General features: G+C 38.9%; 1 protein-coding gene across 2 annotated transcripts in view; it reads left to right on the plus strand.

Moving 5' to 3' along the window:
- The window catches only part of wnk4.L (WNK lysine deficient protein kinase 4 L homeolog), a 123,006-nt gene extending 96,787 nt beyond the window's left edge, over positions 1-26,219 (plus strand). Inside the window, exons 9-21 of one of the 2 annotated variants that reach the window (XM_018235149.2) lie at positions 73-149; positions 1,704-1,845; positions 3,762-3,878; positions 4,593-4,754; positions 6,024-6,078; positions 6,654-6,803; positions 7,058-7,968; positions 16,439-16,520; positions 18,814-19,510; positions 19,914-20,116; positions 21,134-21,231; positions 21,991-22,050; positions 24,341-26,219. In XM_018235149.2, coding sequence (XP_018090638.1) covers positions 73-149; positions 1,704-1,845; positions 3,762-3,878; positions 4,593-4,754; positions 6,024-6,078; positions 6,654-6,803; positions 7,058-7,968; positions 16,439-16,520; positions 18,814-19,510; positions 19,914-20,116; positions 21,134-21,231; positions 21,991-22,050; positions 24,341-24,343 — 2,757 coding nt within the window. In that variant the 3' untranslated portion in view covers positions 24,344-26,219. The remainder of the gene's footprint in view (positions 1-72; positions 150-1,703; positions 1,846-3,761; positions 3,879-4,592; positions 4,755-6,023; positions 6,079-6,653; positions 6,804-7,057; positions 7,969-16,438; positions 16,521-18,813; positions 19,511-19,913; positions 20,117-21,133; positions 21,232-21,990; positions 22,051-24,340) is intronic. The other variant, XM_018235150.2, reaches the window with a different exon arrangement.
- Positions 26,220-27,762: the final 1,543 nt, after the last annotated feature.

Consider the following 27,762-nt stretch of genomic DNA (forward strand, 5'->3'; position numbering starts at 1 on the left):
TGAAAGTGTTTATTGCATAAGTGAATCCTGCCTTAACCCCCAGCATGCACTCTTTCTGCTTTATGTCTTCAGATTATTGCTGTGAGTGTGAATACAGAGCAGTTGCCTTTTCCTGGGTTGTCCAGTGAAGTTACCTCTCCAGTAGACAGGTGAGACAACCACTATAGGGCTCATTTATGGGGCCAGATTCAATTCAGTGAAAAAAAGTTATCTCATGGTTTATCAAGTAAAAACTAATGGACGAGATTCAATTCAAGGAGAGAAAACCGTTCTCCAAAATCAGTTCCAGTTTTTTTCCCATAGACTTCAATGACGTTTTCACTTGATGAACTGTTTTTCTGAATGCAATTGCATCTCAAATTGAATCTCGTCCATGAGTTTTCATGTGATAAACCTTTTTCTCATGAACTGAATCTGGCACATGATTGGAAGCAAGAGAAAGTTTGCAACCTGGAGTAAGTACCAGTGTGCCACTTCAGCCAGCTCTGATGAATTACATGCACAGACACTGAAACCTGATATTATAGAAATCTGAAATTCCATGCTTCCCTTAATGGGTTGTATCTGTAGGTGAAACTGACGTGCACCAAGTGCATGAAACCTTTATGTTGTTATTTATGCTGCAAAACAGCAACACAAAATATGTGGAAATGGCATGCACAGCAACTTACTGGTGATTTACAAAACCAGGCACTAACATGAAGATTAGCTGAGCAAATTGCCCTATGTACATTGTAATTGCATTCATAAATGAGCCATTATATCTTTATATTTGTTTGTATACCTTATACTGCACTGTGAAGCCCCTTCATTTGTTTGTTGCTATAAAAAAGTCATTAGCAATTTATTATGGTCTTTTGATAACCAAAAAATAAATAAATATAGATAGGTCTATTGCGTTTTGACTATGTTAGTCCTGTCAAAGGGGTCTACAGTGGTCCAACAGCTGTTCCCTGTCTGCAGCTGCTGTTGTTGTTTTCAATGCATGTAGCAGGCGCATCCACTATCAGGGGGTAGGAGTTGCCTGAGAACGCTAAAGTGAGTGGCCCCAAATGGACCGCTACAATGTATGCCAAAGGCAATGTTTTTCCTGCTAAAATGAATGAGAAACAGCTGCAGGTGAGAAAGAGCATATTACGTCTACAGAGATAATAATGCACCATATGGATAACATGTCCTATATGCCATAGGTCTTAGTATACTATACCCTATATACGGTATACAATTTCTGCTATACAGTACAGTGCAATAGCTTTTCATTTCAATCTTCTAGATCAAATACAAGCAAATTAGAAACACATAAGTATTATTAGCCATCTTTTCCATTGTATTTCTCCCTATATAAGAGGCATATAATCATGGACACATCTGCTTCGCATTAGCCGCCTATTACGAGAAAAAAAATCAGGCACCTTAAACCTCTAGGGCCTTCTGCTTCTTATGTACCAAATTACTAACCGATGTGCAACAACTGAAAACCCATGTTGGTTGCTCCAAATTGGTGATGGAAAGTGATGGAAAATAATCATAAAGAAAATCATTAATCCATCACTGTCTTGTGGCAACAACTTGGCTAAATCATATGGAAAATCACTGTACTGTGAATGGTTCTATCTACTGCACTTTAGCTTTCTGCCTGTGATTTGAGGATGTATAAATGCTAGACTTTTTTTGTGTTAATATGCCATTCTGTGCCATTGTAGTTACGCCTCCGATGTGGCCTCAGGAATGAGTGACGGCTGTGAGGGGCTTTCAGCTGGAGAGCGAAGCATTAAGTCTCCTGCCAAAAAGACCGGTGCTAAACTTCTGAGACGCAAAGCGCGTTCCAGGCTGAGAATTATAAATGTAAGATCGTACGTGCAAACGTCATTGGTGTATAATTGTCAGAGTGTAAAATTTGCATAGGTAACTGCCCTAAAAAAAGAAGAGCAAGAAAATATTGTGTTGAACATTTGCAGTATGTTTTAGAATACTAATATACAGAGGTGGATAATGTAGGATGTTGAATTGTGATTATATTAGGAATACAGAATAGTGCTGCAAATTCAGTTATTGCGGGGAATGGACGGCAGGAAGGCAGGAGGCATGAAAATCATGGTGGAAATATTGATTCAGATGATTCTTACAATATAATATAAAGAGATTATGGGAATCATCTATTATGTGCAATGTAGGCTGCAGAGTGCAAAATTAGGCACAATTTGTCATGTTTTTTTATTACCACAGGCCTCTGTACTCTGCAATGACCTACATACACACCTTGAATACAGCAATATAGAGTTTCTCTCGTTTAAAGAAATACGGTCATGGAAAAAAATGTTTCTTTCAAAACGCATCAGTCATCACTGAAATCAGTTTAAGAGCAAACAGATTATTTTATATTTAATTTTGAAATCTGACATGGGGCTAGACATATTGTCAGTTTCCCAGCTGCCCCCAGTCATGTGACTTGTGCTCTGATAAACTTCAGTCACTCTTTACTGCTGTACTGCAAATTGGAGTGATATCACCCCCCCCCCAGCAGCCTAACAACAAAACAATGGGAAGGTAACCAGATAGCAGCTCCATAACACAAGAAAACAGTTGCCTGGTAGATCTAAGAATAGCACTCAATAGTAAAAATCCAGGTCCCACTGCGACACATTCAGTTACATCGAGTAGGAGAAACAACAGCCTGCCAGAAAGCAGTTCCATCCTAAAGTGCTGGCTCTTTGTGAAAGCACATGACCAGGCAAAGTGACCTGAGATGCACCTACACACCAATATTACAACTTAAAAAAATGCATTTATTAGTTCAGGAATGACATTTTATATTGTAGAGTGAGTTATTTGCAGTTTTACCAGTGTAATGTAGAAATAAAAACGACATCATAAAAATCATGACGGAATCCCTTTAACTTTTATTTTATATGCAGGCAACAGTGGGTCGTCCCCCTAAAGCTGCTGCCCTTGGCACAGGCCCACTGGTGGCTATATATAAATACATCCCTGCCTATGGCAGTTATTAAGTACAGGGCTGCCTTTCACCCACCCACCAGCACTGCACTCTGCACCTAGCACCAGATTTCCTATTCAGCACTAGGCACAGAGTGCAGACAGACCTCAGATGCAAGTGTTTTTAAATTAGCACTGAGGGATATGCTTTTGCGTGTCAGGAAAGCTCTCGGTGGACCCAGATGTCACTGGGCCTTTCACCTCCAAAACAAAATAGGCTATTCCCTATTTCTGTATAAAAACAAAGAGGCAAAATAAATGAAAGGGTACACTGTAGTATGTCAATTAATGACACTAGGATTGTTATATAAAAGGTACTGAGTTAGCCCATGTGCAGTAACGCATAGCATGGAGAATTTACTTGTCATGTGTTTAAAAGCACACATCTTATTGGTTGCAATGTGTTACTGCTCCTTAGTGCATTTCATTACATATGAGAATGAACAGGTTAATTGAGCAGAAGAGTACAATAGTTTGGTAAGGGACATAGGATCTAGGTTTTCTGATGGGCCCTTGGCATCGCAATCTGACACTGTTTGTACCCCTTAGCGCTCTTGCACCTATGCAAATATGTCATATGTAATGAAAGAAAAAGGGAAAGGAGTTTTAATGCAAATCTAAAATACGTCACATGGGCTATAGTATACAAAATGAGTAAGATGGGGCCTATGGAATGTTTAGGACTATTAACTAATCAGGAAGAAGTAGGAAAGGAAAGTGCTGTTTCAACAGAAATCTGACACATTACTTTCTTCATGTTCCTTTAGATATCAGATAAATGTGACCGTGTTGTTGAGTGCCAGCTACAAACTTATAACAATAAAATGGTCACCTTCAAGTTTGATCTGGATGGAGATAACCCAGAGGACATTGCAGCGGTTATGGTGAGTATGTACTGTATATACTGTATAGTGAAATTATTAACTCCTTGTACAGGGAGCTCAATAACTTGTAGATGAGGGCTGGCTCATCTACAATTTCATTAATGGATTTCATTGTGGCCAACCAAAAGAATCTGTACCCTTATCCTAGTTAAGCTATCTCCAGGCTTCTTTACAGGGGCATAAATTCAGGGGCCCGGGCCCCCTTTGCACAAAATCACGCAACAGAATTTAAATTGCAGATCACCCACAATCCCATTCCCTGCATAAAATAGCGGGTGAATACTTGCAGCTTCTGTATCCCAGGACCCCCGGCAGCCACAGCATCTGCTTCATCTGTAGTTATGCCACTGCTTCTTTATACTACATTATTACTTTACTGCAGTCTGGTTCAAATTAATTATATTCTGGGTAATATTGTGATGTTGCATTCTATTGTACTATGAAACACGATAAAATAAACACTGCATATCATTGTAATGGATTTACATCATATACCTAATGCACATTTTAGCACTACATGAAAAGAATACAGTAGAACCCTGATTTTATGTCCCAAATTTTACGGTTTCCCAGAATTGAGGCCGGTTTGTTGCAGTCTCATTCAGGCAAGCTTGAATAATCATCGGGCCTGTGTTCTTTCAAAATCAATAAGAACAATGATGTGCTTGAAAGGTGCACTTCATAACTGTCAGTTTAAATGTTCCCTTTGTTCAGGTGAACAATGAGTTCATCATGCAGTCCGAGAGAGAAAGTTTTACCAACAGGATTCAGGACATTATTCACCGAGTGGAAACCCTCTTAAAAAAAGAAGTCCATGGGGACAGGGATGATGAGGGTGAAGAGTTTAGTAACAGCCCCTTGCCTCATAATCTACAGGTATGTCATTTGATACAAATACACTCACACTAGGTTCTTAAACTAGGGACCTGGGAACTGAGATTTCTGTCCTCCCTGTATGAGTATAGGAAGGAAGCCCTTGGAGGGTGACTGTCATGCTTGTGTCTGAATTTGCTTCACTGCCTGTAAAATGCGTATTCCTGGAATTATGGGGATGGCAGGCAGAGCCAACCCTAGGATAAATAAAACCTGCTGTAAATATTATAGTAGTTGCCTTCAACAATTAGAAAGTCAGCAAATCTAGAAATTGAAATATACTCCCTTTCTATGCATATCCACAAGATGGTACTGAATATTTTCCTGCTCGCCACATTTTGTACATTAGACAGAGAATAATGTAGCACATATTACAAAATATGAGCCTATAAGATTTCACGCAGGTTTTACATGATCATATTAAGTCAAAACTCGCTGGTCATGTCCCTTGCTATGTTGGGGCTGAGCGATAACACCAATCTGAGCCTTACAGAGGATGTTAGGCTATGCCTTCTACTTTTCTGTTGTAAAAGTATAAGTTACAGTAAAATGCTTTTCTTGGAAACAACCCTTGCTTCATTATCTGAAATAGCTCTAGAACATATACAACATAGCAGCTACATAGTTGTTAATTCAACCCATAGAAACGGAGAGTGTCATAAAAATACCTTAAATACTCTGAAGGCCTGCTTGCCTCTAGTTGGGCAGTCCTGCTATACCATTACATTTATCATTTGTGGCCTCTGGACCCCAGTGTAGCCCACTGTTGAACAAAAAGTGGCCTGTTCTATTTATTTTAATAAAACGAAACTATAATGTAGTCCATTTCGTTGGCTGTCTGGCTGCTTTTCAGGGACCTTGGGTGCCTCCTTCAGACAAATATTGCTACTGCGCCTATTTATGCACCAAGCTCTATATTTGAGAATAGGTTTACAGAAATTCTGTTCTACAATAATATTGTTTTACTGAAGCTAGAAAAATCCATCACATTCAGCCTGTTTGTACAGGTGATGAAAATGGAAGCAAAAACAAAACTTTTCTCCCCCAAAAAAATCTTATGACCCTAGACAAGTCCCTTGATCAACTTGTTACTCAACTTGTTACTATGAGTATAAACACCAATTGCCTTGTGTTTGTGAAGGTTCTCATTCATCCAGGTTATGGTATAGCATAGAAAATGTTTTTCTAGTCATCCAACTGATTATTTTCAATTCAGAAACCAAGAATAAAATCATTATATATAATAGTCTTAAATATCCTTATTATTTTCAGGCTGATCTCCAGCTTCAGGAGCTTTCAAGGTCATTCTCTTCCTCCTCTTTAAATGGTAAGTTATGTGGCCATGTTTACGGAATAATATACACAGAGCTTTATATATATTTATAAGTGATACAAAGAGAGTGCTGTCACCCTGGGATCCATTCTTCTTAAGGCAATCATTCACAGGTTCACTTTAGGGTTATCTGTTTCTTTGGCCTTCAAGTTGAAGGTAGGGGAAGGTATGGCCCTAGTCACTTATAGATCGGTCAATGTCTCACAAAGATAGGCATTATTGGATAAGATTTTCTGTATGGACATTTCAACTCTGATTTGTCAGCTTGTATGCAGAACCCCCCCCCCAAGATATATACTCCAGCATGTCAATTTGTGGGTACAGAGTGAAGAATAGTTACAGCGTAAAGCAGATAAAGCAGGAACTGAGTAGGACAGATACAACTATTCAGGCAATGAGGCTGAGCAAGAGGGTGATACTTGGCTGTCTGCATGTATGTATGTACATTACATTGTAAATCTTAAGCCAGAGGCCAAATGTCAGAACATCCAGTGTTTGGCCACCATAAATTTTGTGTTCAGGTGCTTATCATGTAATCATTAATACATTGTGTTATGCTTACATTCCAGATTTGGTTTGCCCAAGTCCAAGCAAAGGGGTGCCTTCTCAAGGTTATCTCTTCCAGAGTAGCCCAGTAGTGGATAATGATGTTTTTGGCACTGCTGGACCTCTGTCAGCAGATATTGGATCTAAATCTCATCTACCAGCAATGTCTACAGGTATCGTACATAGAGCTTAATGAATAGGGTGTGTGTTTGGAATGAAGAATTGTTTATTTAGAGAGAAATAATTATTATTAGAAATGGTAGAGCTGTATTTTGGAGCAGTCTGGTTGATGTGTTTCCAGATAATAGATCCCATACTTGTACCCCTACTCCTGTATACCAGTTTTATTTTATGTTTTGTTTAACTCTATGATATATTCTTTGGTCCAATTCAAAAATCAAATGTAATTTGACAATCTTCTCTTTAGGTTCTCCTATGACAGCCAGCAGAACATGGCCTTCTTTTGAAACTCCATCAAATCCAGCTGTTTCTTTCCCCCCAGGCTATTCCATGCCAAGCTCACAATCCTTTCCCCCAGCAGTTTTTGGTTCCATGCAATCTGGAAACTACCTCTCTTCCCTTCCCCAGCATATGATGCCTTCATCTTCAGCAGGGCCTCTAAGTTCTCCAAACACTGGCTTTCCCAATATGATGGGAAGCCATCAAAATTCATTGCAGCACATGTTAAACAGTGGGATGATGCCACAGAATATGAACAATGCAGTGTCTGCCCTATCATCTAGTGCCCAGTCAATGACTCAGTGGTCTCCCACTGCACCTATGTTCTCATTGGCAAATGTTTTATCTTTAGCAATGAGCATGGCACAAACATTATTGCCAGTAGCATCGCCTTCAACTGCCCAGCCTCCAGGAATCCCTCCAGGAGGACCCTTGTTTCCTCAGGCAATTCAGTCTCCTCTAATGTACCCACAAAGCTACTCACAGCCTCAAAGTCCAGTTAAGGAGGGGCCTTCTGCCATGGGTCAATGCCCATACATGTATCCTGCTGGACCTGCACACTCTTCTGGAATTTTGCTTCAGAACATGCCTACCCAAAGTTTTTCCAACATGGGTGGTGCTTATTTGCAGCCTTTCATCCCACAGGAAACACTTCCACAGAGTGGAGGGATTGCCAGCAACTTGCAGTCTACAAATATATCAGGATTTCAGCTTCAACGTCCACAACCGATCAAGGAAGTTCCACCTCCAGTTATTACACCAGACCTGTCAAGGTTGCCACCAGTACTAGGAACCTTCAACGAAGTGTCTTCTACACCCCTTGGAAATCAGACCTCAGAGGCTACGGGATCTGTCGTGGGACAGACTATGAATAAACCTGTAAGCATTAGCTTTTAATACATGAGACATCATCAAAGGTATTTAGTTTGCACATACGATGATGTGTGTCTGTACAAGAGAGCATCTGATACTAAGTTAATCTAAAGATTTACAAAATAAATATAAATACATACATAAATTATTTGGTTAACTACCAATATAAGTGCCTTTGTTAATGATGGACATTATTTCCATAGCGCAGTGGCTTTTAAATAGAAGCATGTTTTTCCAGTTGTATTATTAGTCCTTTATATATCTGAATGGCAGGTGATTTGGGCAACACACAGTTCTTATGTCCTTACTGCATGCCATAGGCAGACATGTTGTGGCAGCAGGAGGCAAAATATATTTTATTATTTATTTTATTATTTTCATTTGTACCTTGGGTTAGAAAACACTAAGAATCATCTCCCTCTTTATTTTGTTGGCAATGGCCTGGACTTGCAGGTGCACTTACTGATATGGCAATTGTTCAGAAAGATTAAATAACGCATGAGTGATTATTGCCTGACATGCAAGCGCTACAATGGCCTTTATTATCTTATAGCTGGGCAATCAGGCATATACAGTTGAATAGAAAATGCTCTTAGGGAAGTGCTGGTATTCAGATATGTTCAATAAAGAGCCATTTGAACACAGAGGCATGTTTTGTGCATTGGACATATGTTTAACTGGTGTGTACTCCACCAAATTGCTCATGGGAGGATTCTGGTAGTGTTAGTTCCTCCATAACCATCACTGATGTGACAACTGGAGAGAGTGCTTCCTTGTCAGTGTATTCAGCATGTTTCCACCATGACATATTAAGCACCCTGGGGCAAATTCACTAAGATGCGAGGCGTAGTTTCGCCAGGGCTCCGCAAATTCACTAAAATCCGAAGTTGCGCACAGGGGTAGCGTAAGGTTGCGGAGTTGCGCTAGCGTTGATTCGCTATATAAAGCGAAGTTACGCTAGCGAAGGCTAATTTGCATAGGGCGCGAAATTCAAATTTCAATGGAGGAACACGTATCTGCACTACAAATGCCTAGAAAACCTTCAAATCAGCAAATAAAAATTTTATTTTGCCCTACACATGTGCCCACTGTCTAGGTAAGTTGCCATGAGTCAGGAGATGTAGGGGGGAGGAAGGGGAGCCCCAAAATTTTTCGATCTTTTTCAGCCTATCAGCCATCATGTAGAAAACACGCCAGCGTTTTTTGGGACTTTTTTTAAACAATCCCTATCTACTCTATTGCGCTTCGCCAGGTCTGAGGTGGCGAAGGAAGTCTAGCGTAAAAGGTAGCGTTCAGTACACTGCGCAAGTTAGTGAATTTGTGTAGTTTCGTCGCTAGCGAAAATTCGCCTGGCGTAAGGTTGCGAAGTAACACTAGCGAAACTACGCCAGCGTTCGTTAATGAATTTGCGCAGTAGCGAAAATGCCAAACGCTAGCGAATTAACGCTAGCGTTCGGCGCTTCGCGGCTTAGTGAATTTGCCCCCCTGTAACTAATTGTTCTAGGAACCAATGGCATCTACAGCTAGTGTTGACCAAAAACAGTGATTCTTGTATACAAACCAAATTCCTGCTACATTTGAAAAACATCAATATTTATAGTCCTTTCTGCTATCAGAGATCACATGTCCAAAGGGAATTTTAAGAGCATGATGGTGCTCAGGTGATTCTGGGGCTCCTGAATCGCAGCCGCAATGCTGCATCATCTCTTTCGATCCACGCTTAAAACTGTAATTTCAGAGTGGGAGTTACACCCCTAGTGCACAAAACACCACTGAGCTTTAGATACTAGAAGAGCCAAATTCCAATTTTAGAAAATGGAAATTTGTTACCAGAGGTGGCTGTTTACCTCCCCGGTAACTGGCTGCTTACTACCACCTGAGGCAAGGTTCTCTCATGGCAGGACTGACCATAATGGGGCTGATAGTTTAACACTGTGTAAGATCATCCTAGCCAAAAACTAGTTCTAACAAGTATTTAAAGATCTTCAACATAACCATCCCAACAAGTATTCCATAAATCTTTGCATTTATGACCATTGACATATATATTAGATCTTTTAAAATTCACCCCTCTGTCCTGTAGTCTTTATCATGTCTGGATTTGCAGCTTAAAGGAGAAGCAAACCCAAAAGTTAAAAAAACCCTACCCCCCTACCCTACATAGACCCTTCTCCCTCCTCCCCACATTCTAAGTGTTACCCGGCAAATGCCCCTAACTTTTTACTTACCCCTCGGTGCAGATTCAGGCATCAGAGTTTACGGGCGCCATCAGGCAGTAATCTTCGGTATGAGACCTGTGCTTCTGCAATTTTCATGAGTGTGCATGCGCAGTTGTCGCGAGACAGAAAATTGCTCCAACTGCGCATGCACCGTACTCATTCTGAAGATTACTGAAGAGAAAAAGATGGCGCCTGTGAACTCCGCTGGACAGAACCTGCACAGAGGGGTAAGTAAAGATTTAGGGGCATTTGCAGGGGTAACACTTAGGCTGGGGGGAGGAGGGAGGGGGTCTATGTAGGGTAGGGTTTTTTTAACTTTTAGGTTTGCTTCTCCTTTAAACTGGCTGAGGCCATTAAATTGTGCTGCCGCCTATCACGGTGCCTGTGTGTTGACCAGTAACTGCTGTCTCCATTGTATATAAAATAAACAGATGTGAGCGATTCAGCCTTCCAACACACAAATCAGCGTCCAGTAATAACAACTGAAATCAGTGTATAAGCAAACTGTAACTATATTCAGGGTCAAAACTAGGGGTAAGCAAAAGAGGCATGTGCTGAGGGAGCGAAGTTGGGGGGGTTGCTATGACCCTAGGTGTGTATTTTTTCTGCCTCTGCTACTGATGCACACGGGTTTCGAACTGTGAATCAGCAGTGGCAGAATAAAGTGACGAACGACTAGTGAGGAGCAAGGCCGGGAAGGGGGGTGGCCAGGCAATGTGGAATTACCTTGGGTGCAAATACTTCTTGTGACTCTAGTCAATCTTTTTTTAAAGAGGGGTCAGCCCTCTGTCCTCTAAAACCCTGGTCATGTGACCTTTCTTTTTGACACTGGATCCTTGAATAGCTGCAGAGGGGGTTATTCTGGCATGTGGCTTCTAATGCTGCTGACTAGGTGGCCCTTTTCCTTCACTTTGTTATATCTACAAAAAAGACTATCTTGTTATATCTATAATTTGGCACTGTATATGCTTTATTTATTCAGTTACTCCATTCGCCACTGTGTTTGCCTAGATCAGCTGCCATACAGGTGCCATAATTGTGGCTCAGCACTCTTTACATAGAACTAACTGGAAATAATAATTAATAATCACTGTCATTCCAACGTTAAGGCATCAAAAAAAAATAAGAAATGAATACAGTTTCAACCTGAACACTTTATCCCTAGTCATCACGTTGAAAAAGCTTGGCTTTGGTATTTACCAAACATGTATCATGCGCTTTGCACAACAAATTCATTATTATTTACATATATATGAGTTTGCTTAAGGGCTAGATTGAAATGTAGCATGACTAATAAGGATATGACTTATGTGTGGGAAATTAATCGAAATACTTATTTTATAAACTGAATAATGATATTTTTTTTTATAATGTTTATAGTTTCTTGCAGATCAGTTTACAGTTTACATAGTATTATTAATATAGAAATGTATGTTATCATATAAAGACGTATGCTGTATCTCACTAACAGCCAGGATTCTGGCGATTAACAAGGTAAATAATAATAATTGGCCAGGTAAAGGAATATTTATTCTAGCAATAAGTGCTTTTATATAGAAATGTCTATAGTATAAGGTATAAATGGCAGCTAATGACATTAACATAAGTGTTAATGTCCATTTATTCTGCCGCATTGTTTCATATCCAGATATTACCTGGCAGATAGGTTTAAATTAAAAAAATGCTTGAATCCCCAAATATTTTTATTTAAGAATGGGTTTATGGGAAAGGTAGGCTATTGGCATTGCTGCGAGTAAAGGCTGTGCTGCCTGTGCTGCTATTATTTAGGGGTTTAAAGGGAATTTTTATTTTGACAATACAGAGTATTTATATAGGAAATGTCTGTGTGTGTTTGTCTTCATTTATGTTCTTAGGAAAGATCAAGGCATCACCATGCCCAGACCAAAACTAGATTGTAAGCTTCATGGGGAAACAAATGTTTATATGTATACTTGTATGTTTCACCTTATTATCTCTGTTTACTTTTGAAACAGGAATCTAGGGAATGTATTCCCATGTATATTCCATGTACATCTATTACATTGACAGCAAAATATAAGGACATAGCTTATGTTTGGGTGGGGTATTTTCAAACACTACAAAAGAGGAAGAGGAAATAGAAAGGAAAGGAAAAATTATATGTTAAAAAAGACAACAGAGGATTAGAAGATTGGGGACGTCAACATAATGAAAAGTCGCCACACGTGGGACTTCGTTTTCCGAAGTTGCCTCACTAGGAAACTTCGAGCGACTTCGGAAAACGAAGCGCAGCGTGTGCTTTAGTGCAGACGACTTTTCATTATAGTGGACGGGAAGACACACAAAGGCAATTCGGGGTGATTGTCGCCCAGAAGAAGAGCCGATTAGTCACCAGGCGACTAAATCTCCCCGAATCTGCCTGTGTGTCACAACCCTAAATCCCATGCACTTGAGGTTCCAATAAATGTTAGAACAGAAACTATCTTCATTTCACTAGGGAACAATTTTATAGAGGTTGCTTTATAGAGGTCACATAGCTCCATATAATAATATTATATAATATATATATATAAATATATATATATATATATATATATATATAATAATACCCATCTCTCATATCATCATATATATATCTACATACACAGTGGACAGCCTGAGCTAAGCTATGCAACACAGCAGTGCCCATTCATATTTCCATGGGAAATAAGCAGGGAGTAAGTTATCTTTTTATATTTTTCTGTCTATGAGAAGGGACCATATTTGACAAGGTCACAGACTGTAAGCTCACTTGAGCAGGGACTTGCAATGATTATATGTTTGTTTGGGGTTTTGCTAGGCCTTTCAGTTGTTAAAAGTTGTAACTATTGGAATGTGAACCTAGATAATTTGATATTTAACTCAGATAAAACATATATGTATATATCTATACAATAATGTTTCTTAGAGGGAAACCTCCAAGATACACTGATTATAACTCTAAAACGTCCTTTTTTGACATGCTATTGTAAATTAGAAAAAGTCATGGTGGTAATAGATGTCCAAATCCCAGTCATTGGTGTTTATACTGTAACAATGGCAGATTTTACTTATGGAATTATGTGTAAGTAAGTTTTATTAGAGCAAAGAATGCCTTAATATATTACAGGAACAATGAAAATGAATGTGATTGTTTACTTCCATTGGTCAGCAAAGGCAGCCATTTTGAATGTGAAGTCATTATGACTCATATCGAGCTGATTACAAATGCATTTACATTTTTTGACAAACTTTTATAAATAAAATATAGAAAATCAGTCCGTTTTGGCCCGTGTTTTATATTGCACAAAAGAAAAAGAGCCCATGATATAGAGAACAATACATACGTCATAGCCTAGACTTCGTTCATGGGTTTGACTCACTATTTTATTAAAGCAGCAGTTCCTTATTCTGTCATTACATAGTGAAGTTGCTATTCTTGCATTGTAAAAAGCTTTTACATTTACAATTTTCCTTGGTTATTATTATTCCTTGGAATTTTTCAGGTTTGTCCTCAATTTGACCACTTTCTAAAATGGCTGCCTTTCCTTGTATTTTAAAAAAAAATGTTTTGAAGAAATTTCAAGTTATGGAAATATTGACTAAAATCAAATGAAATGGCATAAAGGAACTGCTGGTTTAATTGTAATAATACAGGGGTGGGTCACTTAACACCAGTGTAGAACGTCCACTCGTCCTCTTCTGAGATACCTTTCCTTGCTTCCCCAGTCTGAAGATGTTTGAAGTTGTATTTCAGAGGAGTTGGAGGGTTCTGGATATTGGGTGGAGGTTGTGTGGTTGGACTGGGCCAGAAGATCTGAAAATTAGAGCTGTTTAAAAAAAGAACTGGTAGAAAGTCGGTTCCCACTGGCTCATAGAAATCATGCACAACTGGAGGTGGAACCTAAATCAACAAATTCAACACCAAAGCTAATTTATTATGAGTTGTGAGAGATGCAAAAAAAACAGACGCAAAGCACCATGTTTATTGCCACAATGAACATACCTCCCAGGGAGTTTTATCTGAATGGAATGCAAATATTTGCATCTGTCTTTACATCTGCTAGTTTTGCCTACAGCATTAGCAGACATGGGTATCATTTTGAACACTTGTTCTCTAAACGGCCTTGAGGAGGCACAAGGAAGGAGTATCTGTACTTTACCTGTACAAGGTTCCTTTGCACCTATGAGAGCTGCAATCTGTGTCTTGTGGCAGATTTTCAATCCAACCCAAGCACAGAGTGAAGTTCTTTTTAGGTACAACACAAATGCCTAGTGGATGGCATCTATTTTGTACCCATTAACACTTAAGCATGTGCATATGAGCCCTTGTGTGGTTAATCATAAAACATGGGCATGAGAGAAATTGACATATTTCTCTTTTCACAATGATTTGTCCCTCTTACACTATATCACTAAACATATCTTGACACCTGCTTATCCAGGACCTGATTCCAAACCCCAGTGCATAAATATGAAGTTGGTACTCCTTTTGGTGCTATAAGAGCCTCTACTCTTCTGGGAATACTTAACACTAGAACATTGTTGGTGAGATTTGCTTCCATTCCACAAGAGCATTAGTGTGGTTGATGTTTGAGTTAGCTCCCAGTCAGCATTCCAGTTCAGAGGTATACATTTGGGTTGAGTTTAGGGCTTTGTGCAGGGCCAGTCAAGTTCTTCCACTTCCATCTCAGCAAACCTCACATTCTGCATGGGGACAATCCCGTGCTGAAACATTAAGGGGGTTATTTATTAAAATCCTTATGTTAAAAAGTTTTCGTGGTGTGCACTGGGTTTAGCCAGAAAATGAAACTTTTTCAGGGTTTTTGGTCAAAAACTCAAATCAAATTTGATTGATTCTTAAAAAAAGCCCAAAAAATTATAACAATTTGGGAAGAAGCCCGAAAAATATGTGCGATTTTCCACGATCTGATTAAATTTTTATTAATAAATAATATAAATCGGACATAAGAGTTTGGTTGTGTTTTTTTTAAATAAAATCTGAGATAAATTTAGATTTTAGTAAATAACCCCCGCACACTTTAGAGAATGTCAACAATTAAATTGTACAATGTGGTGTTGTAGTTTACTTTTACATAAACCAGGGACTCTCTCCTGCTACTAAAACTAGCTCTAGACCATTATTTCTACTTCATCAGACTTGACAGTTGGCATTTAACATCCATTCAGGTAGAAGTCTTCTGGAGCTGTGGCGTAAGTAGATGTTACTGGGCCCCACAGCAAATTAATTTTAGGGCCCTCAACTTATCCAGAAGTTGTCCTTTTTTTAAAAAATTATTAATTAGGGCCTCGTGGCACCCCCTATACCTCCTGGGCCCCTCTGCAGCTGCATCATCTGCTTCCTCTATAGTTATGTCGCTGTTTTGGAGTCTGCCAATCCCAATCCTTGTCCATTATACTGCTAGATGGTAAGATCATTCCAGGAAATGCGGTTTCCATTTTCCAATTGCATCAACCCTTACACCAGTCTTCTGGTATATGGCTATTATTGTGTTGAGTGTTTAAACTGAGGACGTATTTCTAAAATGGGCATCTGGATAACTTTTAGCTGAGAATGTATCTAAATATGTATTCTTGGCTATGATACTGTATTAGTTATTATACATGTACACTTTAATGGGATATAGACATTCCAGAGGGGAGAAGTTTGTGTGCTAAATATTCGAAAAGATTAGAAGATCTCATGCAAGTCCATCACTATTTATTATGAACTGGAAATTGCATCCTTTTTAATCAAGGGCAGCAATATTTATAAAGAGATCAGTGTTGTGATAATATTTGATTTAATATAAATAGGTTTCAATCCTAGATTTCAATGCCTCACACCCCTACATTTTGTCAAAAAATGTTAACTGTCAATTGACATTATTTATAAATCTGAACCTGATGATCGTTGGAATATGTGCCTGATGGGATTCCATAAAGAATGTTTGCAACAAAAATGCAATGGGACGCTAAACACTTGATACTGTATATTGTAGCATAAAATGGTGCCCCGCCGAGTACTTGTACGTTGGCAACATGAACAAGTATATTTGAGCCTTTTTTGCATGTTTGAGAACCTAAACTCCTACTACTGATTCTGTATATTGATTATAAGTTTGAGTCAAGCAAATCTCTTGGAAAAGTTTTAGGGCAATTTACCAAACATGGATCTCTTCAACAGAGCTGTACCCAAGTAATTGCACAGAACTAACAGTCATGATCTTTTTGGCTAATGTATGTGTCCCTCTTTCAAGGTGCAATCCATAACTAGCGAAAGTGGTTCACCATCACCCATATCCCCGTCTAAACCTCTGCCATCAGCTGCCTTAGCCAATGGTAAGTTCCATTTTCAGTATCTCCTCTTTTACTGCTGTCTGCTTTTGACATATGATATTTATAAAGAGAACTATACTCCTGAACATTGCAGGTTTCTATGAAATATATATATATATCTCATATACATTGCCTTCCTCGAAACTACGGCAGACAGCACAGGAACATTGGGTGCGAAGCGAAGCTAAACAGTAGACCCCTTGACTTAAGGTGACTAGATTTTTGGAAAAAAATCCGGATGCAGGGGAGAATGGTACAGGGCACACTCAGTGCTCCGTGGCAACATTTTTAGACCACACCCACTTTGTAACCACTCCCCATTTTACAAATATACCCTCGGTGAATATATTAATGAACATAGTGGCAATTCCATGTAAATACCCCAGAATTCATAGAAGGGTGGCATAAAGACAATTCCATGTACAATACCCCCAGAATTCATATTCGGAATTCAGGGGGCAGACGGGGACACTTTCTAATGGGCCTGTCCCCATGAAAAGGGGACGCATGTTAAGCATACCTTGACTAGGCCTCCAGTTACTGCCATGATTGTGGGGCTTGCTGTATGTTTGTTATGCCACTGCTTGAAAACATGATAAAAAACTTTTACTAGGGCCAAAAAAGTTACGATTGTACACATTTTTGACTAGTGCAGTAATCCATGACCTAGGGACCATAGTTTTAATGCCAATGAGTGGGCAACTGGAACAAGGAAGTATTCTATTAAATGTGGGTGGTGACTTAGTATGTTACAGGGCAGGGTTATCATACAATCTGATACCAAACAAAACAAAGTTGTGCCAGATATTTTTCCACAAGTTTCATCCCTTAATGTCCACAGGCCCCACTTCTAATCTTTTTTACCTCAGTGCCATCCCTAACCAATCTTTGCCTTAAACTCAGCTGTATAATAGTAAATATGTTTTGTATGTGTTTAGCAGAAGACAAGGAACATTTTTTGCCTAAAGCACTTTGCTGTTCTCAAAAAAAGGGTGTAGGAACTTGCCCTTGTGATGCTTCTAATAGCTACTAAGTCAACATTAAATTGTGTATAGAACCATGAAGAATCACCATCAAAGTTGCCTATACAATATTATATTTAATAGGTAGCTTTGAAATATGAAAACAGTGGACAGAGGTAAAACCAATGTTTTTTTTCCAAAGCGATACTGATAGAAGAAGGAGATTGAAGAACTTTACTGATACTGATACTAGACCTTGATGATTACCATTTCCTCAACCTTTGGTCGGGATACTGGCAATGTCTTATCCTGCTTACTTTAACTTTGTTTGGCTGTTTATGCCTCTAGTTCCCCACTGTCTTACCTGTTTTTTGCCTGAGGGGAGTTGGACCCCGATCAGTGAACAGTACCGGTTTTGGAGCTCCCCATATATGTAAAGACATTTAGACAACCTCTGTTGTAGTATTATTTTGAAGGAATCTACAGCAACTACTGTACCCAGACTTACCTGTATGTTACTGTTGGTTTGAGCCAAAACATGGATTCATGAGATGCCGATCCTCGTGCCTTTGAGCTTTGGGTTCTTCCCTCAAGCTAGAGTGATGTCCTGTTTTCTTAACTCATTTTCATTTCTGTTCCAGTTGCAGCATTTGTAATTTTCTTTGGAGAGTCCCAAGGTTGCCTATATTAAGATGTTTTTAAAATAATAAATAACCCCAAGAATGTTGAATGGTAGACACCAGTAGAAACGTTAGGTTTGGGTGTACAGTCCCAAAGGAAGGAGTGAGCAGGCACTCCAAAATGTTAACTGTCTTTTAGAACCTTACACGTGTTGTGCCTTGCAGCTTGAAATGCATAAGGCTATTTTAAGGACGTGTACACTAAATAAAGATAGTTGCTTTTTGCTCTTATTGCCTGCTACATTGGGATTTTTGGGATGCCTGTTCACTGCTATACATTTGCCTATATTAACAGTCTGCTGACCTCTGAAAAAACAATGGATTGACTTGACTCTTAACATTGGCATTTTGGACTAGGGTTGGTGTTGATAAGATTTTGGATTCATGCATGTACCAGTGCCACCAGTCCAATGAAAATATGACTACAGGTGGAAACTCTAACAACCTCTGGTTTAGCCTGATGTTCAGCTCCAGTAAATAATTATACTAGAAGCCATTTGCTCAGCTGGCAAACTGCATTGGACTGCCCTTAATATTGTAGAGAATTAGAAACAAAAATGTGTCTTTTCCTTGCTACCCATAAAGATATACTGTATAATACAGAATTACTTTACAACCTTGAGGGTGTCAACTTGTGTTAACCTGTTTCCACAGAAGTCCAACCAAAAGTTGTAGGAAGATTCCAAGTCACAACTTCAAAAGATCTGCATGAAAGTAGCCCTGAATGCAGTGTAAACAGCAGCCCTGAAACTTCCAAGAGATCAGAGGCAAGGTCATCAGATACTACACCCGACGTGTATGAGACAGCTTCTTCGGACACAGACATCAGTACAGATGGGACAGAGGGAAATTACTTCTCAGAACCTCAACTATTCTTACCCTGTAGTATGAACACAATAAACAGAGACAATTGCAGACATGATACTGATTCAGAATCAGAAGCTTTCAGTGAGGGGAGGCTTGGTGGTTTTCATAATGACAGTGATAGACTGACTCCTGTGAGCACCATTACGGATACAGAAGACAACTGTCCATGTGTGCTTAACAATAATACTGTCCCAGAAGCTGATTTGGGGTATCAAATCAATTCAGGAGTACAGTCTCACAGTGATGCTGTTTGTATTGTGAATGGGGACTCAACGCTAGACAACAGAATGACAGTAGTGGGTGATGGGCAATGCAGTGATTCTGTATCTTCTAGTGGAGAGGAGAATGTAGAGAAGACACCTCAACAGATTTCAACAGTGCAAGTTTATCTGCACTACACAAGAGGAATTGTGTATCTCAGCAGTGATGACACGGAGAGTGAGGATGAAGAAATCTTTGAGGAACTACAACAGCTTCGACAGAAGTAAGTCTATCATTGTATAGCCCTATTGTGTAGCAATAGTCAAGTGTCTTCCAGCCAAGATTCCATTTCTAACACTGAGTCTTGGAAGACAGAAGCTGACTGCTCTTGACTGCTGACTGCAGTGTTTTAGTGGAATGAGTAGTCAAAACCAGCATAGCAGGACATAACAAAGGGCATGCAGATACTGGTATCAATAGCAAAAAAAATGTATATCAAAAAGTTGCTTTGATTATGAGCAATGTATTCATTGTAGTTAAAGCTTTTAAGTAGTGGTTGTGTCTTGGATTATACAGATGTGCCTCGTCTGAAATCTGAGCAATGTAATAACCCATAAAATGTGCCTTTGTGAAAGAATAACAGATGTCTGCTAGTCCAAACACTTTTTTTCTGGTCTCTTTTGCAGACATATGTCTGAAGTGCAGTTGTTACAGGCTCTGCAGAAGAAGGAGATTGAAGAACTTTATTACAGAATGGGCAAAGTGCCCCCCCCTGGCATTGTGTCTCCAGCCGCCATGTTATCTAGCAGACAGAGGCGCCTGTCTAAGGGGAGCTTTAATCCATCAAGAAGGAACAGTCTGCAGAGGCTTGAGCTTATGCCAGCAACTGGTAACTATCACTAGCTGTCATTGTGTGTGCTAGTGTGACTACACATTCTATTTCTTGTGCATCTAGTTCCTGCTGCATACAGTATTTACTTTTAGTGGATTCAACTATGTTGTCAAATGAACCAAATTAGGTTGTCTGCATCATACACTATTCTATTCCTAAGAAGCCTGATAAGAAGGGGTAAGAACATAAGCAATACTCTATTCTGTGACTGCTCACCTTCTAATTGCCAGTGGAGTGAAGACTCAAGGATAGGACCTTATCTCTCTTAAGACTGAAGTCTGGATCTATATTCTCTGCCCTCCATGAATCTGTCTGAAACCTTAATCTTCCTTTTCACCCCAAAACAGAGCAGTTTAAACAATAAGCTTAACCATATTATTTGGGTTCTACTAATGTAGAGCTAGTATAACACCTGCTAATATAAGTAATATAAGGCACTGACCTGACAGGTATGTCTCCCCGTGATTGGTTGCCAGTCTATATGAATTGTTGTGACTGACCAATGGACCTTTGTACTTTGTAAAGAGTTCCAGGGAAACCCTATTATGGCTTCGCTTAACCCGCTTATCAGTAGTAACAACCCCCAAGTATCTGATTACTGTGGACCACCCCAAATTCAATAGCATAAAGCCTACCCACAAGTTTCTTGCTTTTAGGTAGAGCTCAGATTGTGATTAGGGCCAGTGGCCAAAAATGTGCCTAATAAAAGGGGCAACTGCATTGGTGTCTCTGTTTTTGGTTTTCAAAAAACATATTCTCCTGACCTCTGTATAGCCCTATATCTGGCTAAAATATAAGTTTTGTAATTATGTTATCCAGTAAAAGAAATGCTTACAGCTTAAGGGAAAATACATAATTTAATAATGAATAGAAGTTATTGGGAATCTTGGTGCACAAGTGCATCATTCAATTGTTTGTCATTGCCCTTAGACCCAAACAAATACAGTTCATAAAAATGCAGATAAAATAGTAAAACAGTAGCTGAATGTGAAAATGAATACATTTATATTACAGGTTTCATTAGGAAGAATTCACTTGGAGGAAGCAGCACGGGTTCCCAAGAACAGCGTTTAAACAAAGGTCTGACCTTTTCTGGAGATATGAGCAGAATGGTAAGGAAGACATTGCAAAATGGTAATTAAAGTGAATTAGACACTGGGAACTTGAGTATCCTAGACCATTATAAAAAGTGGTGCTTTTAGCATATATCTATATATATATATATCTATATATATATCTATATCTATATATATATATATATATATATCCCCACTATCTCCTAAAATTTTCACTGTTTAGGCTCCACCTAAACTACTAGTCTTGCACAACTAATCAACTGAATAAAAGATATGAATAATAAATATAGTGCAGTAATTTAATCCATCACATACATACACAACAGACAGTTGCTTGTAAATTGTCCACTTTGTCCACTAAATGGCACTGCCAGGGGAAAATCTCTCAGGAGGAGTTACAACCAAAGATCACAAACACTGTGGTCACTATGGTCCATTTTTTGAATGTGGGAGGAAACCCACTAGTGGGTAACATAGTTACTCTTTGAAGATAGTTTCCTGGCTGGAATCAAACTAGGACCCCAGCAATGTTGCACACTGCACCACCATGCTGCTCAAGTTATAGCCATATTTGTTCTAACATTTTCCTTTTGGAAAAGTGTTAATATCTACAGCTGTCTAACTGGATTCCGTGGACATTAGGCTCCCAACATTGGCTTCCTTGGATGCCTTTGTTATTTTATCATATTCTGGCTCATGACTTGCTCTATACATGGTTAGTTTGTCCACCTCATGGAAAAAGTTGTACAAAAGTGGCAGACATCCTACTGAATTAGTGTTTCCCTTTCTGCCTAGGCAAGTACTGGAAGTTGTAGCAGTGAGGCAAGTGAACAGGACGAAAAAGAAAAAGTAAAGGTAATAAGTCTATAATGTGGGCTAAATTAGTGGTCATTTATGAACGGAACACAAAGGACTTCCATATGCTTGGGAGACATCTGTATTGTCAATACATGGCTTTCTGGCTATGTTGAAGTTGTAGTTCACCTTAAATTGATGATTTGCTATCAGTTATTGTTTTGTCAGCAGGCCAAATTGTAGTAGCACCAGGAAGACAGTGCAGCACCTTACATTATTTATTTTTCACCCCCTATTCTGCTGGGTTCCATTGACGTGGGTTTGATTGTGGTGGTTCCTGGAAGGATTGCCTGGGGCAGCTGACTTATTATTCTAGTCTTCAGTATTCCTATTCTACCTCTTTTCAGCCTGGTTGTTTGGGTTAATGACCTAGGAAACCTAAACCAGACTGAATGTGAGGGTTAAGTTTTATTGCATCTCTTAATTTCTTATCTTTATACAGTTAGGTCCATAAATCTTTGGACAGAGAAAACTTTTTTTTCTAATTTTGGTTCTGTACATTACCACAATGAATTTTAAATGAAACAACTCAGATGCAGTTGAACTGCAGAGTTTCAGCTTTAAATCAGTAATTGGACAAATTAAAAAAACTGAAAATAAAATGTTAATTTCTAATACTTGGTTGAAAACCCTTTGCTGGCAATGACAGTCTGAAGTCTTGAACTCATGGACATCACCAGATTCTGGGTTTCCTCCTTTTTAATGCTCTGCCAGGTCTTTACTGCAGCGGCTTTCAGTTGCTGTTTGTTTGTGGGTCTTTCTGTCCACAGTTTAGTTCAACAAGTGAAATGCAGCTCAATTGGGTTCAGATCAGGTGACTGACTTGGTCATTCAAGAATATTCCACCTCTTTGCTTTAATAAACTCTTGGGTTGCTTTGGCTGTATGTTTTGTGTCATTGTCCATCTGTATTATGAAACACCTCCCAATCAATTTGACTGCATTTAGCTGGATTTGAGCAGACAGTCTCTGAACACCTCAGAATTCATTCGGCTGCTTCTGTCCTGTGTCACATCATGGATAAACACTAGTGTCCCAGTGCCACTGGCAGCCATGCACGCCCAAGCCCTCACACTGCCTCCACCATGTGTTACAGGTGATGTTGTATGCTTTGGATCATGAGCTGTTCCACGCCTTCTCCATACTTTTTTCTTGCCATCATTCTGGTAGAAGTTGATCTTTATTTCATCTGTCCAAAGAATGTTTTTCTGTGCTTTTCAACTGTGCTTGATTTTTTAGATGTTTTTTTTAGTAAAGTCCAATGTAGCCTTTCTATTCTTGATGCTTATTAGTGGCTTGCACCTTGCAGTGCACTCTCTGTAATTACTTTCATGCAGTCTTCTCTTTATGGTAGACTTGGATATGGATACACCTACCTCCTGGAGAGTGTTGTTCACTTGTTTGGCTGTTGTGAAGGGGTTTCTCTTCACCATGGAAATGATTCTGCGATCATCCACCACTGTTGTCTTTCGTGGTGCTGAGTTCACCAGTGCTTTCTTTCTTTCTCAGGATGTACCAAACTGTAGATTTAGCCACTCCTAATATTGTAGCAATTTCTCGGATGGGTTTTTTCTGTTTTTGCAGCTTAAGGATGGCTTGTTTCACCTGCATGGAGAGCTCCTTGTCTGTTGTCTGTTCAGGACTTTTATCGGCTTCTTTGATAGACATAACAAAGGAATTTCCCACACCTGCCCCTTAAATAGCCTTTTTAATCAATTGTCCAATTACTTTTGAACCCCTGGTCCAATTACTTTTCAGCCCCTGAAAAAAAGTGATTGTTTTAAAAAAGGCTTTAGTTCCTCACATTTTTATGCAATCTTTTTGTTCAATGTACAGAACCAAAATTAGAAAAAAAAGTTGTCTGTCCAAATATTTATGGACCTAACTGTAAATCATACTAAGACTAAAATCTAAGGTGAACCACCGTTAGCCCCTATTTGCCACAATTCCCAGAGAAAATGCCTGATGCTATATCCGATTGAAGACAAGTGGAATGGATTATTACTTTAAAAATCACAAATTGTTTCTAAAATCCTAATGTCTCAACTGTACCCTAACCTTTACTTTATAAACTCTAATTTGTAGGGCCCTCTAATCCTATTGTATTCTGTAACCCTTGTTTGTTATCCACCATGTATTCCCTGTTGTTATAACTAAGGTAAAGCACTGCGTATCTTGTTGGCGCTATATAATTAAATGATGATGATGATGATGATTACTTTAGCCTGAATTAGCTTATTTCATTGAATATAATTTTGATGGCTAATCAATTTACTTTTTTTTTTCCTTAGTAAATACTCGGAACAGCAAAACACTTGAAGAGAAATAAAAACCGGACTACCTCAAAGGACTGGCCTTGTGTAGTTTCTGCCTATAGTGGCCGTTATAGATAGGCTCTTGCTAGATGACATCTCTTGCTTGTCAGGAGCTAAGCTGGGTGGCCTTGTATGTAGATACAGCTATGGACATGAGAAACTATACCGTTGATGTTCTGATGAAGAACTTCAAGGAATTTAATAGCATGGACCATAGCTACTACAAAGACTGTTACCACGATGGAATCTGCTTACAGATGGAATTCTTTAAAAGCATAGTTGCCAGCCAACGTCTACCATGCTTTCAAAGCCACAGCAGAATTATTTTTAGGTTGCCAGTTGGCAAAAGCATGAATGTTCATGACAATATATAGTCAGGGCAGGTTGCTGGTTTCAGCAGATGTTCTCACAAACATGCACTTTGCACTTCTCTAGAAGAAAATCTGGAAAGTCTTCTTCCAACATGTTTTCGCCATTGTTCTCCCCTTATGTAAAGCTGCCAATTATTTTTAATGTGTGAATGTGAATTAGCCATAGAGTTATGAAATGTTTTATTATACTTCGTCTGCAGGGTGGAAAAGCAATGATACCTACACAAGTCTTATAAATTCATCCAGAGCTTGTAAAGTTACCAGAGATATCCTTTAAAAACTCTTACGTCTGTGCAGCCGTCTGAAATTCCGATCACACATGCAAAGATATAGAGTATAAACCTAATTTCCCTGTCTGATATTCTAATCATCTCATTCATGTTGCACAAAGCACAGCTACAAACTGGAGGTTAGACAGAAACCACAAGTTACAACAGAACTAATCTTACTGAGCTTACAGGTATCTGAAAGTAAGAAATAGCTACAGATCCTCGTAGTGTTCTATAGGGGCACACACAATACGGGCAAGTGACACACTGTATAGATAAGAATCTTGACTCTGAATGGGTAATGGATAATGAATATGTGGCCTCTTGATGTTTCTGAATGCCAGGATTCCTTACGTAGGCACAGATCTATGAATGCATGCAAGACAAGAACAAGGGCCACATATCAATCTATAAAGTAGGTTTGAATATTCCAGGGTGAGGTGTATGTGGGGCTGATCATTATTTGGTAGTTTGTACACAACTTGGTCATATTAACTAATGCCATAAGTAGTTATGTAGTAATGAATGTTATAATGTGGGGCCCCCACTCTTCATAACAAACTTCAGATAAAATAGAAATGTTGCATAAAGTTTTCTTTGAACCCGTGCATTTTATGATCACTGAAAAGTCATCTATTATGTTATGATATGCATCAATTTGAATTGATATTGCCCTTCCATTTTTTTTTATATAGGAATATGTCAGTATCACTTTAAAATAGAAGTAGAGGGTTAATCACTTGGGGGGAGCATAGTGATTATAATTGCTTACCCCAACGCTAGAAAATGCACTGGCTCAGGGTTGTGCATATTTGGCTTTTCACGTTCAGGTTCCTATTTTATTCTACTGCCACAAGGGATCCCTAAAACAGCTGAGAACATGGTGATGTGGAGTAGCAACCATCACTCACTTATGTTGACTGCAGCAGTGACATCTTGATTGGGGTTGCAGAAAAGACCCAATCGGCTAATGAACTGGTTTACTTATGGTTCCAAGATAATGGGTCTTTGCCCAACCCCAAACAAGGATGAAGCGGTATTGAAGCCCAGGTAAGTAATGAAAGTGGGTTGAACATAGCTAAAACCTTGAGATATCACTCTTGATAGCCTAAGGGAGGTTCAGCATTGTCCAAGTGGCCAACTATTAAAGGAAAACTATACTCCTCAAACAATGTAGGTCTCTATAAAAAGATATTGTGTAAATCAGCTCATATGTAAAACACTGCTTCATGTAAATAAACAATTTTCATAATAATATACTTCGGTAGTATGTGCCATTGGGTAATCCTAAATAGAAAATTGCCATTTTAAAAAATAAGGGCCGCCCACTGGGATCGTATGATTCACAGTGCACACAAACATACCAAACAAATCATACTTGTTAGGTCACATGAGCCAATTGACAGACAGTTTGTCTTTTTCTTCCACACTTCTTCCTGTTTCAGTTAGAGCTGCAGTATTTCTGGTCAGGTGATCTCTGAGGCAGCACACAGACCATCAGGAAATGGTGATTTAAGAAATGAGATGTAAAAGGACAAGATTTACTTAAATATATATTCCAGTTTAATACGATTCTTTAGTATGCCACTTAATATGATATAATCTATTTGTTGCTCAAGTATTCATTTTGGGGGTATAGTTTTCCTTTAAGCTCAGTTATGGGCCAGCAATAAATAAGTTTCAGTTGTTAAATGCACATATCCATATACATAAGTAGGTGTCTCAGTTACTACTCGTTTGTGTGACTGTCCTATAGGCAACTGGTCAATTTTGTAAGGGTTCTACTGTAATAAAGAACCTATGGCCCTATTTTGCCTTTTGTTGAAGAAATACATAGACCAATGCCCTGCAAAAGCAAGGAGGATGCTGGGATTTCTAGCCCCCCAAACAAAAGGCCAATACGTTTTCAGTGAATGCTCAAGCAAAACCAGAGAATCCTGTATGTGTAATAAAAGTACCGTAAATGTATATTGAGAAGGAGCAAAGATTATTGGGGCATCTGGCAGCATTGTTTCCTTCAATTGGTCTGTTTTACCCCTTGCGCAATGTATTAAATCCAGGTTATGTGATATTCATTTTATACATGCTACAGAGATAAAGGGATGCTCTCCGTAGATGACTAGATTGTAATTCTCTTTTTTTTCCAATCAATAAAGTCTAGAGAAAACCCATCATGTGCTAATGGATGACACCCTATCCCTTCTGTTAAAGGGGAACTCTACCTAAAATCTGTTTCTGCATTAAGAAAAAAGTCTTGATTCTAAGCAACATTCCCATATACATTCATTACAGCTTCCTGTGGTTTTGAGGTTATAGTAGTGAATGTTATTGCTACAGAAAGCAGTGTCTGTCTAGCTAGCTAGTAAGTTAACTTTTAGTATCTTATAGAATGGCCAATTCTAAGCAACTTTTCAATTGGTCTTCATTGTTTATTTTTTTTATAGTTTTTTAATGATTTGCCTTTTTCTTCTGACTTTTTCCAGCTTTCAAATGGGGGTCCCTAAAAAACAAATGCTCTGCAAAGCTACAAATGTATTGTTATTGCTACTTTTCATTACTCATCTTTGTATTCAGTCCCTCTCCTATTCATATCCCAGTCTCTTGTGCAAATGAGTGCATGGTTGCTAGGGTAATTTGGACCCTAGCAACCAGACGATTGAAATTGCAAACTGGAGAGCTGCTGAATAAAAAGCTAAATAACTCACAAACCGCAAATAATAAAAAATGAAAACTAATTGCAAATTGTCTCAGGATATCA

This window comes from Xenopus laevis, chromosome 9_10L, assembly GCF_017654675.1.
Source record: "Xenopus laevis strain J_2021 chromosome 9_10L, Xenopus_laevis_v10.1, whole genome shotgun sequence".
Taxonomy (NCBI): domain Eukaryota; kingdom Metazoa; phylum Chordata; class Amphibia; order Anura; family Pipidae; genus Xenopus; species Xenopus laevis.